Source organism: Lygodium microphyllum, chromosome 26 (assembly GCF_053477565.2).
Source record: "Lygodium microphyllum isolate KBCC chromosome 26, Lygodium_microphyllum_v1.1.10, whole genome shotgun sequence".
Classification (NCBI taxonomy): domain Eukaryota; kingdom Viridiplantae; phylum Streptophyta; class Polypodiopsida; order Schizaeales; family Lygodiaceae; genus Lygodium; species Lygodium microphyllum.
The window spans coordinates 1341023-1356198 of NC_141160.1; the positions used below are offsets into that span (position 1 = coordinate 1341023).

At 45.0% G+C, this 15176-nt stretch overlaps 1 protein-coding gene across 1 annotated transcript; it reads right to left on the minus strand.

Moving 5' to 3' along the window:
- Positions 1–562: 562 nt before the first annotated feature.
- LOC148012941 (pentatricopeptide repeat-containing protein At1g11290, chloroplastic-like) lies at positions 563–1569 on the minus strand. The gene is made up of 2 exons (XM_087668677.1): positions 1284–1569; positions 563–1116 (listed from the first exon to the last, which is right to left on the minus strand). The coding sequence occupies exons 1-2, from the start codon at positions 1567–1569 to the stop codon at positions 563–565; spliced, it is 840 nt and encodes a 279-aa protein (XP_087524803.1).
- Positions 1570–15176: the final 13607 nt, after the last annotated feature.

Sequence of the window (15176 nt, forward strand, 5' to 3'; positions counted from 1 at the left end):
CCACAGCTCTATAACCAAAAATTCTAAATGTGATACCCATAGCTTCTAGAAAAGTGCACCATTATTGTTGTCAAAACATTGTTCTCTAGGAGATAACCCCAATCTATAAGAGACAATAATGCAAAAAAGAAAGAATCATATACAGAATAAATCAGACCTGTGCAAGTTTATGATCAACTCTCAAAAAGTTGTAGAGCACACAGTCCATCTCCATAATCAGCATAACCTGCTATCATGGTGCCCCATGTTGTCACATCTGGACATTGCAAATTGACAAAGACACTGTGTTCATCTTCTAAAGTCCCACATTTGATATGCATGTTGATGAGAGCACTCCCACAACCAAATCCAGATCTTGTCCAAACTTAGTAATTAGATCATGTGTAAGATGGCCTCCTTCAATGCTACCACAAACTTTTAATAAGGATAAAAATAAAAGTGTGTCTGGTACGATACCTACCTGCTGCATCTTGGTAAAATGTTGTAATGCAAGCAGGCACTGCTCATGCTGAATGTAAGCTATAATAATAGTAGTCCACTATTCTATGTCCCTATTGAGCATTTAGTTAAAAACATCACATGCTTGCAACAAATCTCCACAGTTTACAAACTGAACACTATTCCAAACCATAAGGTCTGCCTCCCATCCAAACCTGAATGCTAGTTCATTTATCAATTTTGCAACCTGCAAGTCAACAAGATGACCACATGCTTTTATAAGTGAAACAAAAAGAGCTTCGTTTATTTCAATATCCCTTTGATGCATTCTCTTGAATAGTCCCAAAGCAGAGAGTAGACAACCTAGCTTCACATAGCCTTTGATTAATGCATTCCAAAGGACATTTTTATTCTGGAAACTCTCAAACACTTGAGACGAACTTCCCAAATTACAAAAGTTCACATACATGTCAATAATGGCAATTCCAATGATGACATCTTGATCTAGTCCAATTTTGACAACTTGATTGTGTATCTTTCTACCCCATTCTCCTTCTTCAATGCTCCCACATGACTTTAAAATGGATGAGAATAGGTAATTGCCAGGTGTTATACCCTGTTGAAGCATTCTCACGTACAGTTTAGGAGCAATGATATGTTTACCAACTGCCATGTACACTGAAATCATTGCAGTCCATGACAACATATCTCGATTTTCTAGTTGATTAAATAACAATCATGCCTTTGCTAGAAGGCCACAATTTGCATACATGTCAAAAATGCACTATCAATTGGAACATTTGATTCATATCCACTTCTGATAATCTAGTCATGTATCCACTTGCCTGGTTCCAATGCTCCTAGGATTGCGCATGCTTTCAGAATTCTTGCAAATGAGAATATATGAGGTTTTCTGCCCTCTTGCTGCATTTCATTGACAAGCTCGAGAGCACAAGAGCTATCCCCAACTGTAGCATATCCTGCAATCAATACATTCCATGACACTACATCTCTACATGACAACCTATCGAAAACTTTGCGTGCCTCCACCAGACTTGCACACTTTTTGTACATGCCAACGACAGTATTCATAACCTCAACATCTGATTCAAGTCCACATTTGAGCACCATATCATGTATTGATCTACCATACACACAGCTCCAACAGCACTGCATGCCCTTAGGATGGACAAGAAACTAAACTTGTCCGAGTCAATGCCCTTCTATCGCTGCATCCATGGTAGTAAAAAGCTCAACTACAATCATGTTGCTTCCAAGCTCTACATGTGCTACAATACCTTTTTTGCCAAACCGACCACTCCTTCCAATTCTGTGCAGGTACAGTTCATAGTCTGGCTCATGGGGATATTCATTTTTTTACTAGTAGATCATAGTTGACCATGAGAGTCACCTAAGCTCCCCACCACAAAAAGGCCCCACAATTAAAAAACCAAACAATACAAACAAAGCCAAAGAAAGTTACACCAAAAAAATCTGTTGGTTCATTTTCAGGAATCTTGTACCTAACAGTTTACACACAACAAACAAATATGTACATAAAACCTTCTACATAATCCATCAACATGAACATAAGGATACAAAATGAATATACTAATGCATGTTTGCACACATGCATAAAACCAAAGCTAGTAACTGCAAATGCTCCTTATATCTGCACATAGTCTTGAAAAACACACTACACATCAGTCCACAAACAGACATGAAATATGCAGACATAGATGTAATAAGGTATGTACCCTACACACAAGATAATTAACATTTTCAAATTGTTAATCTCCATGTTTACTCACTCTTCATGTCTATGTCATACCAATTTAGAAGAAAAGCAAAACACCAATATGATGAAGCCCAGCAATCCCGCCACACTAATCCAATACCAATAACTCTTTGCAAATATGTCACGCCCTGCTAGTACAGCTTTGCTAACAGTAGTGGGATAGTTGGGTCTACTGCTAAGAGGAACTGGTGGGTAGATGACACTGATTCAAAGGTGAGGGTGTGAATGAGAGGTGATGGAGTTTAATGACGATGACCAGGAGAGATTCCGGCGTGCTTTAGGCTTCATGAAGATGCTCGGCATTTCTCACACAGTTGTGGCTTCCATTTTGCGACGGCTGATAGGGGTTCCAGTTGGCTGGTGAAAAATATGTAGCCGGTCATCCCTTGAGCATCAGAAACGCTTGATCAATAAGCAATCCCTTAGGAGGATGGTGTTGGAGGGATTTATCTTGGAGAAGCCCCCCCGAACTCTGCCTTGACAAAGATATGCTTTGTCTTCGCATTGAAGATCTGTGTCTTTGATTTGAAGATCTTTGTCTTTTATTTGAAGATCTTTGTCTGTGATTTCAAGAACTTCAGTGCTGCGTTGAAGATCTTCAACCTTGCATTGAAAATCTTCAGGCTTGTGGAATCAATAAACGATCCGTAGATCTTGAGGCGTTAGGCATGCATCTTTGGAAGATGAGGTTCCAAAATCTATGCCAATGGCAGGTCTATTACTGAGTACTCCTTTTGCTTGATTTGGTTCAGTCATGGTAGCCATCAGCAGGCAGATGGTTGGCGACATGAAGCATGTTAGTCTGTCTAATCCAATGCAGAAAAGCTCCTGAAACAGCAGCAAGGGTATCATGTCTGACACATGGTAAAAGTTTTGGTCATTAAAGGATGCCATGGATGATCTTCTTTAGCTGAGTAGCCAGTTTCAATAACCTGCAAGAAAAGTTGTGCACTCCCTAAGGGGTGTGTCTGCCTTACCGTGTAGTGCATGGTGCCCGTGGCAGTGGAACTGGGAGATGGGTCTAACTTTGGGCAAGCCCTTGGTAATGTCCCACACTTGAGGACCCAGTTCATGTGTTGTTGGAGGTGCGGTGCAAATCTTAGGGTGGCAGGTCTGAAAGTCCTACCCTTGATGTGCCCTAAGTGTGAACTGGGGAAGGGGCTAGGGAGAACCCTAGATGCAGTGACTATGGTGCACAACGAGGCGAAGGGAAGTTGCAAGCTCATCATGTGAAGTCTTCTCTCTCTTATCTTTGCTTAGTAGTAGATTCATCCCTTGGCTTTGCTATTCTTTACTGTTGTCTCTTCTTTCCAGTTCACCTTTTCTTTTCTTGCCTTGTGGCTTTTTTTTTTTTGAAGAGGTTATACATAGATGCATGTGATACAAGGGCATGATGGGAGTTTAATCCTCGTCATCCGAATGGCGGGGAGGGGATGGTGGAGGGTGAGGGGCTTTGTTAAGGAATCTGCGGCTCAGCATGTAGCCCTTGAGATTGAGGTGGGTCTTGAGAGTGGTGGTGGAAAGGAAAGGGTGGTTGCACTGTGTGAATTTACTATCGCTCATATCCTCAAGCAGTGCAATACAGAAGGATGGAAAAAGAGTAGCGCGCTGAAAGGTGAGAAGGATCGAAGCTTGCACGCGAGCTATGGCGGGAGAGCAAGAGCAAGAAAGAGAGAGACAAGAAATGGGAACACCAACAGTCACAATGTGTGACCGGGCCTTCCTTTATTCAAACTGTCACTAAAAGAATAAAGAATAAAGTGACGTGACGGGCGCCCGCCACCTGCAGTGTGCAGTGGCGGGTACTGTCAGTGTAGTAATACATGGGGCGGCACGGCGGAGGCGCCTTTACCCCCAACAACCTCCCACTTAAAGGCGAATCTGCCCTAGTGAGAGAGAAAAGAAAAAGAAAAGACAGTACAAATGTACATAGGTGAGGAAAGGTGACATCTCATCCAACGCCCATCAACCTCCTGAGGAAGGCAAAGCGCTCAGTAGTGAGGCTCTTCGTGAGCAAATCTCCAGGATTCTCGTCAGTGGAGATCTTGACAAGGTCAACAGACCTGTCCTCCACGACACCACGTATGAAGTGATACCTCACCTCAATGTGTTTCGTCTTCGCATGGAAGACCGGATTCTTAGCCAACTGAATGGCACTCATAGAATCCGAATGCAGTGTAGGTGTAGCATCAATCCCAAGGTCAGCAACTAGACGGCCTAACCATATGGCCTCCTTGCAAGCCTCAGTGGCTGCAACATACTCGGCCTCAGTGGTAGACAAAGCCGTACACTTCTGAACCCTGGACATCCAAGAGATAGCCCCTCCAGCATAGGTGAATACATAGCCAGAAGTGGACTTCCTACTATCTGCATGTCCTGCATAATCGGAGTCAGTGTACCCCACGACCCCTGTATCCTGGCTGCCATAGCAAATACACATATCTGCTGTGCCCTTCAGGTACCTCATGATACCCTTCACGGCATCCCAATGTCTGCTGCCAGGTGTAGCCATATAGCGTGCCACAACACCAACTGCATGTGCAATATCTGGACGAGTGGCTATCATGGCATACATCAAACTGCCCACGGCTGATGCATAAGGGATCTTGGCCATCTCGGCCCTCTGCTCATCTGTCTGCGGACAATCGGCCTGTGATACCTTCACATAAGAAGGTAATGGACAGCCAATAGGCTTTACGTCCTGCATGCGGAAGCGCTCAAGGACTTTATGAATGTACTCCCGCTGTGAGAGATACAAAAGTCCCTGATGCCTATCGCGCTTAATACGCATCCCAAGTATATGTGAGGCCTGTCCCAAATCCTTCATCTCAAAGCTCTTCTTTAGCTGAGATTTAAGAGCATCTAGCTCATCATGAGCTTTCCCTACTATCAGCATATCATCAACATAGAGTACCAAGATAAGCAAACTGCCATCACGGGCTTTCTTCGTGTAAAGACACGGATCCATAGCACTCCTGCTGTAGCCCTGTGACTGCATAAAGGCATCAAACTTATGATACCATTCCCTAGGTGCCTGCTTCAAGCCATACAAGCTCTTCTTCAACTTGCACACTAGGTGCTCCCTGCCAGGTTCTGCAAAGCCCTTAGGCTGATCCATATAGATCTCATCATGCAAGTCCCCATGTAGAAAAGCCGTCTTGACATCCATCTGATATAGATCTAAGTCAAGCTGTGCAACCAAAGCCAAGACTAAGCGCAGGGTGGTCATCTTAACCACAGGAGAGAAGACCTCATCAAAGTCCACACCATGTTCCTGCTTAAAACCCTTTGCTACCAATCTAGCCTTGTATGCCGGCTTGGGGTGTCCAGGGGTACTTTTCAGCTTGTACACCCACTTGCATGGCAAAGCCTTCTTGCCCTTAGGCAAGGCAACCAAATCCCAAGTCTCATTCTTATGCAGGGAGTCTATCTCAGACTGCATAGCCCTCTCCCAGGAGTGACTGTCACCCCTGCGCATAGCCTCATCATAAGTGAAAGGCTCTCCTGCATCTGTAACCAAAACATAATGCATAGAGGGCTGAAATCTGTCAGGTGGACGTCTATCTCTAGCAGACCGTCTCACCGCAGGCTCTGCTGCCTGTCTAACTACTTGTCCAACATCCTGGCCCTGTGGAGGAACTGCTGCAGGCTGTACTACTGGCTGTGCTGGAGCTTTAGGCTCCTCCTGAAAGATCACTCTGCGGATCTCAACCACCTTCTCAGGCTGCCTGTGCATCTTGTCTTCATGGAAGACGACATCATGGCTGCGTACTATTTTCCGCGCCTGCGGATCCCATAGGCGATAGCCCATCTCTCCTGACTCACCATAGCCAAGGAATATGCATTTAATGCTCTTTGGATCCAATTTACTCCTCTTGTCCTTGGGCACATGGCAGAATGCCTCACATCCAAAGACACGGAGATGCGCATAAGAGGGTGGCTTACCAGCCCAAACTTCCTCTGCAACCTGGAAATCCAATCCACTGGAAGGCGATCGGTTTATGACATGCACTGACGTACTAACTGCCTCAGCCCAAAAACTCGGGGGTAGGCCTGCATGGCTAAGCATAGAGCGCACACGCTCCTGAATAGTCCTGTTCATGCGCTCAGCCAAACCATTCTGGGGTGGGGTGTAAGGGGCGGTCAACTGACGCTTAATACCCCTGTCATCACAAAACTGCTCAAAAGCATGCGAGACATATTCTCCCCCATTATCTGTCCTAAGGCATTTCAGCCTATACCCAGTCTGGTTCTCAACAAGAGCAAGCCATCTCTGAAAAACTGCCAAGACATCGGACTTCTGCTTTATGGGATAAGCCCACACTTTCCTAGAAAAATCATCAATGAAGGTAACGAAGTACTTCGCGCCACCCATAGACATGCAAGGCATAGGCCCACAAACATCGGAATGCACCAATGCCAAGGGCTCACTCATGCGTGGCCTACCCGATTTCTTATGCGTAGACCTATTCTGCTTACCATAAAGACAATGATCACACGAGTCAAAACATGCATAATCCAAAGGCGGAAGATACTGCAAACCAGATAACATTTTCATTCCTTTCAAAGACATATGCCCCAAACGGGCATGCCAAAGTGATACATGTGGGATAGAGCCCACTGCCAAAACATGGTCTACAGAAGACCCAGATACAACAAGAGGATAGAGGCTGCCAGCCTTGGCGCCTCTAGCAAGCACAAGTCTGCCTTTGGTAATCTTCCAGGTAGAATCCCCAAAACAGACATGAAATCCTGCATCATCCAACTGTCCTGCAGACATAAGACTACGCGTAAGCGCAGGTACATGACGTACATCCCTGAGCAAAAAGGAACTGCCAGTGGAAAACTGCAACTGAATATCTCCACAGCCCATAATATCAAGAGACCTGTCATCTCCAAGTTTGACTGATCCAGATACAGTACGGTAAGAGTGAAACCACTCACGGTAAGGCGTCACATGGAAGGACGCACCTGAATCCAATAACCAGCACTGTGCATACATACTAGGTGTCTCAGTCAAGTGTGAAGCATCAGAAGAACTAGTTGCAAGTATAAACTCATCACCACCATCGGACTCTTCAGTCTGCGTGACATTAATTTCCTCAATCTTGACGTTGGACTTCGCAGGTACTATGCTGCGATCAGAGGACTTCTCCTGCACTTTATCTTTCCCCTTATCCTTGCGCTTCTCATTGCGCAACTCATGACACTGTGGTCTAATATGGCCCTTTTTCCCACAATGATGACAAGTGACATTTGCATTGCGTCCACGCGACTTACTACGCGACTTGCCACCACGAGATTTAGACCGACCCTTCTGCGAGTCACGGCCTCGGCCATTACCACGGTCATACCTGTCATTCCTGCCTCTAACTGTCAAAGCATGACTACCACGAGAGGCATCCAAGTTTTTGCGATTCACCTCTTCCTGAAGAAGAGCACTCTCAACATCTGCCAATTTTAGAGTAGCACTAGAGGCACAAAGAGCAGTGCGGAATACATCCCATGACTCATTCAGAGTTCCAAGCAAGAAAAGAGGAGTTACTTCCTCTCCAAAGGTGATATCCTGCGAAGTCAGGTTCTTCAGTATAGCATGGAACTGGCTCAAGTGAGCAGACATAGTCGCATTATCCTTCATGCGCAGATCCATAAGCTGCTTCAACCAGTACATCTGACTCGCCGGACTTTTCTTATCATAAAGATTCTTGATCTTATTCCATAGATCCCATGCACTCTGTGCTTCCTCAAATACATTATAATGTACCTGTTCAGTGAGAGACAATACAATCGTGGACTTGCATAGCTCATCAAGTTCAAGCCAGTCGTCAATGTCCATAGTTTCAGGCTGCTCCCCACTCAACCGAAGTGGCTTAATCTGAGATTTCTGCACCAAAACCTGCCATATTTGACTCTTCCAGTAAGAGTAGTTGGTACCATCCAACTTTGTAATGTTAAAGATGGCACTATCATGCGAAGATGACGCCATTATGTAGGCTGGAAATGCCCAAACAGTCCAAAACTGCTTGCTGTTTTACTGCAGAAACTGCCCAAAAATGACCAAAACGGGGTCCAAAGGGTGAGCAAAGTGTGCCAAAAGTTGCTGCCCACTTAGTACTAGGTGCGGTACACCAAATCAGGATATTTCAGCATGAAAAGTACACCTCAGTCCACCAATAACTGCTTGCTGTAATAAATTGCAGGTATGCAGTCTAGAGAGCAAACTGTCCCAAAATAGGATCCAATGTCAAGCAAACAATGCTAGGTCCAAATCCGGCATGAAACGGACATAAGCAAGGCCAATGACAGTGAAAAGAACATGAGCTCAACACCAAGCATGTCAAAATAACATCTGCCAGTGAAAGGCACACCCCCAGACACTCTAGGCAAAGTGTTCCTGTAACTGCCAAAACCTGACACAAATAGGTATCTGCTCAAAGAGAAAGATCCAAATATGAGACTCAGCTCATAAGCATCCTGTGAACCAAGAGTACATCAATGCATATCCATAAAGATCGGAGTATGATCCCAAAGTCTCAATGTGTATGTAGCGGCTCAAGACATAAACTGCTTCAAATACATGTAAGTGCTCCAATAGCATGCAACTGTCAAAGGTCAAGAAAGCATGTAAAATGCTCCCACTGGCACAAAAGGCATACAAAGCGAGCTCAGAAGCTCAAACAACCCAAGAGAAAGCACCAGTGATAAGTGACCCTGTCAATGCATCAAGCGCATCCGAGAGAGCATGACATACATGAAGCACCGGTCGTATTAACCATGAAGCAATACATAAGCCCAAATAAGCTCTCGGTCAACTCAATGACATCCAAATAGCAACCAAGATCAGTGATCAAGTAAGCCGGGAATGCTCAAATACATCCAAATCCAAGCTCCAAATGTCGGTATGGCATACACGAACCAAATAGCATATGTCACGAACCAAAGCATGTAATGCAAAAGCCTAACTGTCAAGCAGAGACATGAGGCATAGGTGGTCCACGAGCATGCCGAGTCAGTCCAAATGCCAGTGAAGACGGAGCTAATGCGAAGCTCAAAAGCATCCCATAATCTCATACATATGCTCCAAGTCGTCCCCAAATGTCAGAGATATCATGCCAAAGCTCAAAGCATACATCCGGTATCGGTAGGTAAGTGCCAAAGCATGTAAAGTACCTTCAGCCCACTGTTATTCCAGCATGTATTTACTGTTCTAAACAGTAGATTTCAGCCCCAAATTCAAGCCAAAATCATGGTCAAACCAAATGCATACATCCCCAATACATCCGGGTAGGAAGTAGACCGCATACGGGCATCAAACAAGGTAACCGGAGTAGAGTATAAGCATTAAATGCCAATGCCAAGTGTGGCTGCCCTATTTCCAGCACTGTATAACAGTAAATAACAGTCCCAAATCAGCCAATATTTCAAGCCAAAATCATGGCATAATCATGTGCATACATTCCCAAGGCACTAGGCATCATGTAGACCGCATACGGGCATCAAATAGCACAACCGGAATGGAGTATAAGCAACAAATGCTAATGCCAATGGTGCTGCCCTGTTTTCAGCCTGTTATGACAGTTTATGACAGTCCCAAATCTGAAGAAATCAGCCCCGAAAGATCAAGACCAATACCCAAAGCTTGAATGACATCAAACATGAAGTCTATAGCCCTCTTGATCAAGGTAGAGAGCAAGAAGCAATGGCCAAGTGTGGAGCTGAAGTAGATGAGTGCTCACAGCCTGGAAAAAAATGATGCAATCTGCCCTGTTAGTGCTGAACTTGCTGTTGCTCCATGTGGGCTGAAAAGGGGGTAATGGGGGGATCAATGATGGCCCAAGGTAGGCACATACCAAGCCATGAAGGCCCAATGCAAAGGGGAGGGAAGATATGAGCTATGGAGCTCAAGAAGAGTGGCTGCCCTTTGTTCCTGCCGTGTTTCAATCTGAGAATACACTCAAATGCCTGCAAATGCTGAAGCAATACCTCAAGGGCAAGGCCCTGATGAAGCTCAAGAAGGCCAGGATGGAGCTCGGGAAGCCGAGGAGAGTCGGGAGCTCAAGAGGTCGGCTATGGCTGCCGGGATGGAGACCCAATGCGTGAAGCGAGTCGATGCGAAGGTCGGGAAGCACCGAGTCGAGCTCGAGCAAGAGAATGCCAAGCTCTGATACCAGTTGAAAGGTGAGAAGGATCGAAGCTTGCACGCGAGCTATGGCGGGAGAGCAAGAGCAAGAAAGAGAGAGACAAGAAATGGGAACACCAACAGTCACAATGTGTGACCGGGCCTTCCTTTATTCAAACTGTCACTAAAAGAATAAAGAATAAAGTGACGTGACGGGCGCCCGCCACCTGCAGTGTGCAGTGGCGGGTACTGTCAGTGTAGTAATACACGGGGCGGCACGGCGGAGGCGCCTTTACCCCCAACACGCGCATCATGAGGCGAGTCATGGTGATGGTATCTATGGCATTGGGGTCGAATTAAAGGGGTGGAAGGTGGCATTCTTGAGGTGCAGGCTCTTGGTAGATTAGGACCCTAATTAGTCTAAGATAATTACAGGTTGTTATGAAGGCGGGGTCAGGACAGGATGTGAACTCACTAAGGAATCTATCTATGGAACTGTACAAATTAGGGAGGGTAAATACAAGGGCATCTTTATAGGAGGTACTATTGGCGTTATAGATGATAGGGAAGTCAAACCTACCGTGGATGGACGGATTAAAATCCACGCCTACCCTTCAAGGATACGGCATGAATGTGGGGTCGTTTCTCTCAGAAGGAAGGGTGTTACAAAATGCCATCCAAGCGTCAAGGTTGACATCAAAAATGCGTCTTCTCCAGGTGGGTTGGCAATTGTAGCCCTCCACCGATCTAGGCACCTGGAAGACTTTATCATGCCAAAATTCGCGGTCCTCGGTTCCCCAAGTAGTTGGGTTGGCCTCTTGCTCCGCTAGCCACTTGTCCTTGAGCCTTGCACCCATAGCGATTACATCGTTTACAACTTCAATGGGCATTACTCTATTTAGTTTAGTGGGAAGCTCGAAGCTCAAGTCGAAGGGGTTGCAGGCACATTCTTGATGTTCCCAGATGATTAGCTCTACATGGAATCCAGTGTTTTGTCTAAGCACATAGTCATACATGATTTGCATTAAGCATAATAATTAAAAGGTATCAGAAAAACCTCCTGGATATATGGCACCTGTCTTCCTTAGGTTGTGACCAACGATGAGCGTGAGAGGATGTCTTAAGCTGTAGGTTAGTCATTGGGTCCTAAGGGGAAAGTGTAGTGAGGAATGGTACATCCTGGAACGTAAAATATTGGTACCTTGAGAGGAGTTTGTGCTCGTTTGTGTTATATGTTTAGCAGCGCATCAAAGGGCCAATCCCTACGATGTAGGAGAGCTGCAGTGGGGCCGCGGTGTTTCTATCGTGAGGTTGCCTCCTATGTGTGTGTGACGAGGCATTATGCCTATGTACTTTGGGTTCTCCCTTTGAGGAGTTTTAGGGAAACGTTGGACCATAAACTATAAACACAGGAATGAAGATTTAGGGCAGTTTGTCCTTTAGCATTATATTGACGCACCTGGTCGGCGAGGCCATGAGGGTGTTTGTGTGTCATGAGCATGAGGTCCGGCTAGTGCCATAGCCAGTGCCGGCCCATTTTAGGTCCCATCATCTTGCTCTTCAGACCATTCATCATCGCCTAAGCTTTCCTCTTCAGTCTCCTTGTCGTTAGTAACTAAAGCCCAATTGTATAACAAATTCAGATCTTGGACTTTGGTCCATTTCCATTCTAGCTTAGTCAACAGATCACGTAGAGGCTTTAGGTTGGTAGCCAAGTTGCCCTTCAGCGTGTCTGTTAGATACTCTACGATTTCCTGAAGCTCTAGCTTATTGCTGGGGATATGGAACGAGACAGGTTTCCTTGGGTTGAGTGAGCTTTCTGCCATCATGCAGAGTGGCACAGTTGGCTCCTCTATTGGCATGGTTGCGGCTTTAGTAGCCTGCCAATATAGTTCTTCCTCATTTGAGAATGGTAGGTCAATGGTTCCAATCCCACTCATCCTTAGGGCAGGGAATATATTTAGTGAGTGATCCATAGGGTTTGGTCATTTGAGTATCGCCTTTTAGCATGGCTGAGATGGCATTTAGGTCAACGGGGGTTGTTTTCCAAGTGTCCATCTCTACCCTTACTGCTTCAGTTCTGCTCCCTAGGAAGATCAAACCATTCCCCCAATCTTCAATGACTCGAGCGTTTCTCATCCAAGGTCAGCCTAGCAGTATGTCGTAGTCCACTCCCTTCATGACAATGAAGTTCACGGAAAACTGCACACCTGCAATCTTTACTAGCTAGTTCTTTAAGACTCCGAATGGCCTTACCTTCATTCCATTTGCTAACGTGACATTGAACCTGGCAGTCTCTATAGGAGGGTTTCCCCATGCCTCTAAAACTGCATGGCTCAGTATGCTAACACCGGCGCTTGTGTCTACAATTCCTTTTTGCATCATATCTCCTAAGGCTAGAACAGGTAGGACTGCATGCATTTCAGTGCCTTCCCAGAAAGCATTGATGTGCAATGACTTAGGAGTTGAGTGTAGAGTAAGACTTGGGATTTGCGTAACTGCATCATGATCTTGCTGATCAGCACCCGTAAGTCCTGTCTGTCCCTCCACCAAATCTTTTAACTCCTGCCATAAAGAAGGATTCTGCCTAAGCAGGTCTTCTACGCTTAGAGTTACTGGGGTGGACAGCAAGGTTGCAAGGAGATGTTGAGATATCGAGCTCCACTCGTGATATGCCAGGGTGATTGTTGTGCATTTATGTCACCGACTTGTTAGCTATAGATGCGGTTGGTACACTGCCCATGAATAATAGCTAGATGACAACTATCCTTATCTACTCTAGTTCGTGGCTCAGTTAGTATGCCACCTTAGTTAGTTGAGTTTGGTTTGAGACCCATATATAGGGTTCTTCTATTTCTATATACTTGAGTTCTTTTTGGCTTACACAACTAAGAAGAGGAAAACTGTTTTCAGCCTCCACTTGTGTGTGTATTCCCCCATTGTGCAAGCAAGAAAGTAATAAGTGAGATTCCTTCCTTCTCTCCCACAATCTTAACATGGTATCAGAGCCTTGTTTGTGGTAAGGAGCTCAAGAAAGCAAACCAAGTTCACGGTGTTCTGGTAAGAGGACCAGTGTTGCTTTCATTTTTCTGTTTTGGGAGCGTCTCTGCAGGTAGCACAGCCGGAAAGTGCAAGAGTGCATTGTCTCAGATTGAGACGCCCTTCGTAGTGTAGCAAGAGGGCAGTATATGTTACGGGCAAGGGCTTTAGCCCTTGGTTGCTCTGTTTTTTTGATTTGAGGCCATTTCGGGGCCTGTTTTGGAGGCGAAAGTTTTCTGCACACGCACTTAGGAAAAGGCCTAGTTTTATGCTGTGCGACCACTATTCTACAGGTCGGTGAAAAGTTACTGTAGAAATTGCATCGTATGCCTGTGCGCAGAGACATTGGGAGTTACAGAATCATCCTTTTTGCCTGTTGATGCAAAATCGTCACTAGGAAGTGAGTGTGTGGTCAAATACCACTTTCGTCAGTTTTGTAGATTTGCCCTTGTGAGGCTGAAGCTGTGTTCTTTGCAGTGACAATTTTTTTGCAGTGTTCTGTAATGGCGTCTGATTCTCTTTCACAGATTGTCACTGAAAAGCTTGACAAGAATAACTTCCAAGTATGGAAGTTTAGAATGACGAATTTCCTTATGGAAAAATGATATTGGGAATTCATTGCAGGAAATGAAGAAGAACTAGTTCTTCCTGATGTTCCCAATCAACAACAAATGCAGGCATTTAAAGCATGGCATGAGAGAGCCAGGAAAGTTATGTACTGGCTGTCTATCAGCATTTCAGGCTCTATGATTGTGCATATTCAAGATGCAAGTACGCCAAAGGAGGCATGGGATACTTTGTGAAAAATGTATAGCACAAATACGCAAGCCATGAAAATGCAGCTCAAGCAAGAGTTGCACAATGTGCAAAGAGAAAATATGAGCATCAATGACTACCACATGAAGGTGAAGAAGATTGCAGATGCACTTGCTTCCATTGGGTTGCCAATGGAAGATGATGATTTAGTTTCTGTGACCTTGAATGTTCTAGGAAAGGATTATGCACAGTTTCGAACATCCATTTCCGTCCGTGAAAGATTTCCTGATTTTGAGGAGTTGATTGCTCTTCTAATTTCTGAGGAGCAGAGAAATGATGGTGCATCTTCTTCAGGAGGAACTTCAAAAGAAGCTGTCTTCTACTCAAATGCTGGAAGAGGTAGAGGCAGAGGTAGAGGAGGCCGATCTGGAGGCCGTGGTAGAAATCAGAATATGCAGCAAACTCAAGAAAACCTGTCCTAAGGAGGAGGACGTGGTAACTCTAGAGGCAGGGGGAGCCAAAGAGGTCGTGGTGGATGGCAAAGAGGCCAAAATGCAAATAGTAATGTTGAATGCTACTACTATGGTAAAATGGGTCATATGGCTAAAGACTGCTATAAAAAGCAGAATGACATCATGAATGGAAAATTGCAACAAGGGAATTATGCATCTTCTAGTAGATAAGGTGATGATAGAAATGAGCACTTGTTTATGGTGCAGCACATGAACAATTCTGTGACAAGTACAGAAGAAAGCAACGATGTATGGTATGTTGACTCAGGTGCATCAAACCACATGACAGGTCATGCAGAATGGATGGAGGATGCAAGGAAAATGGAAAAACCAGGATTTGTGGAGTCTGGTGATGATACTACACATCCTATTGTGCAGATTGGAAAAATTCCTTTGTTTATGCAGGATGGGAAAAAGAAATACATGTCCGATGTATTTCATGTCCCGAATATCACCAAGAATCTGGTTTCTGTTGGTCAAATGGTTGAGCAGGGCTTGCAGATCAGATTTAATC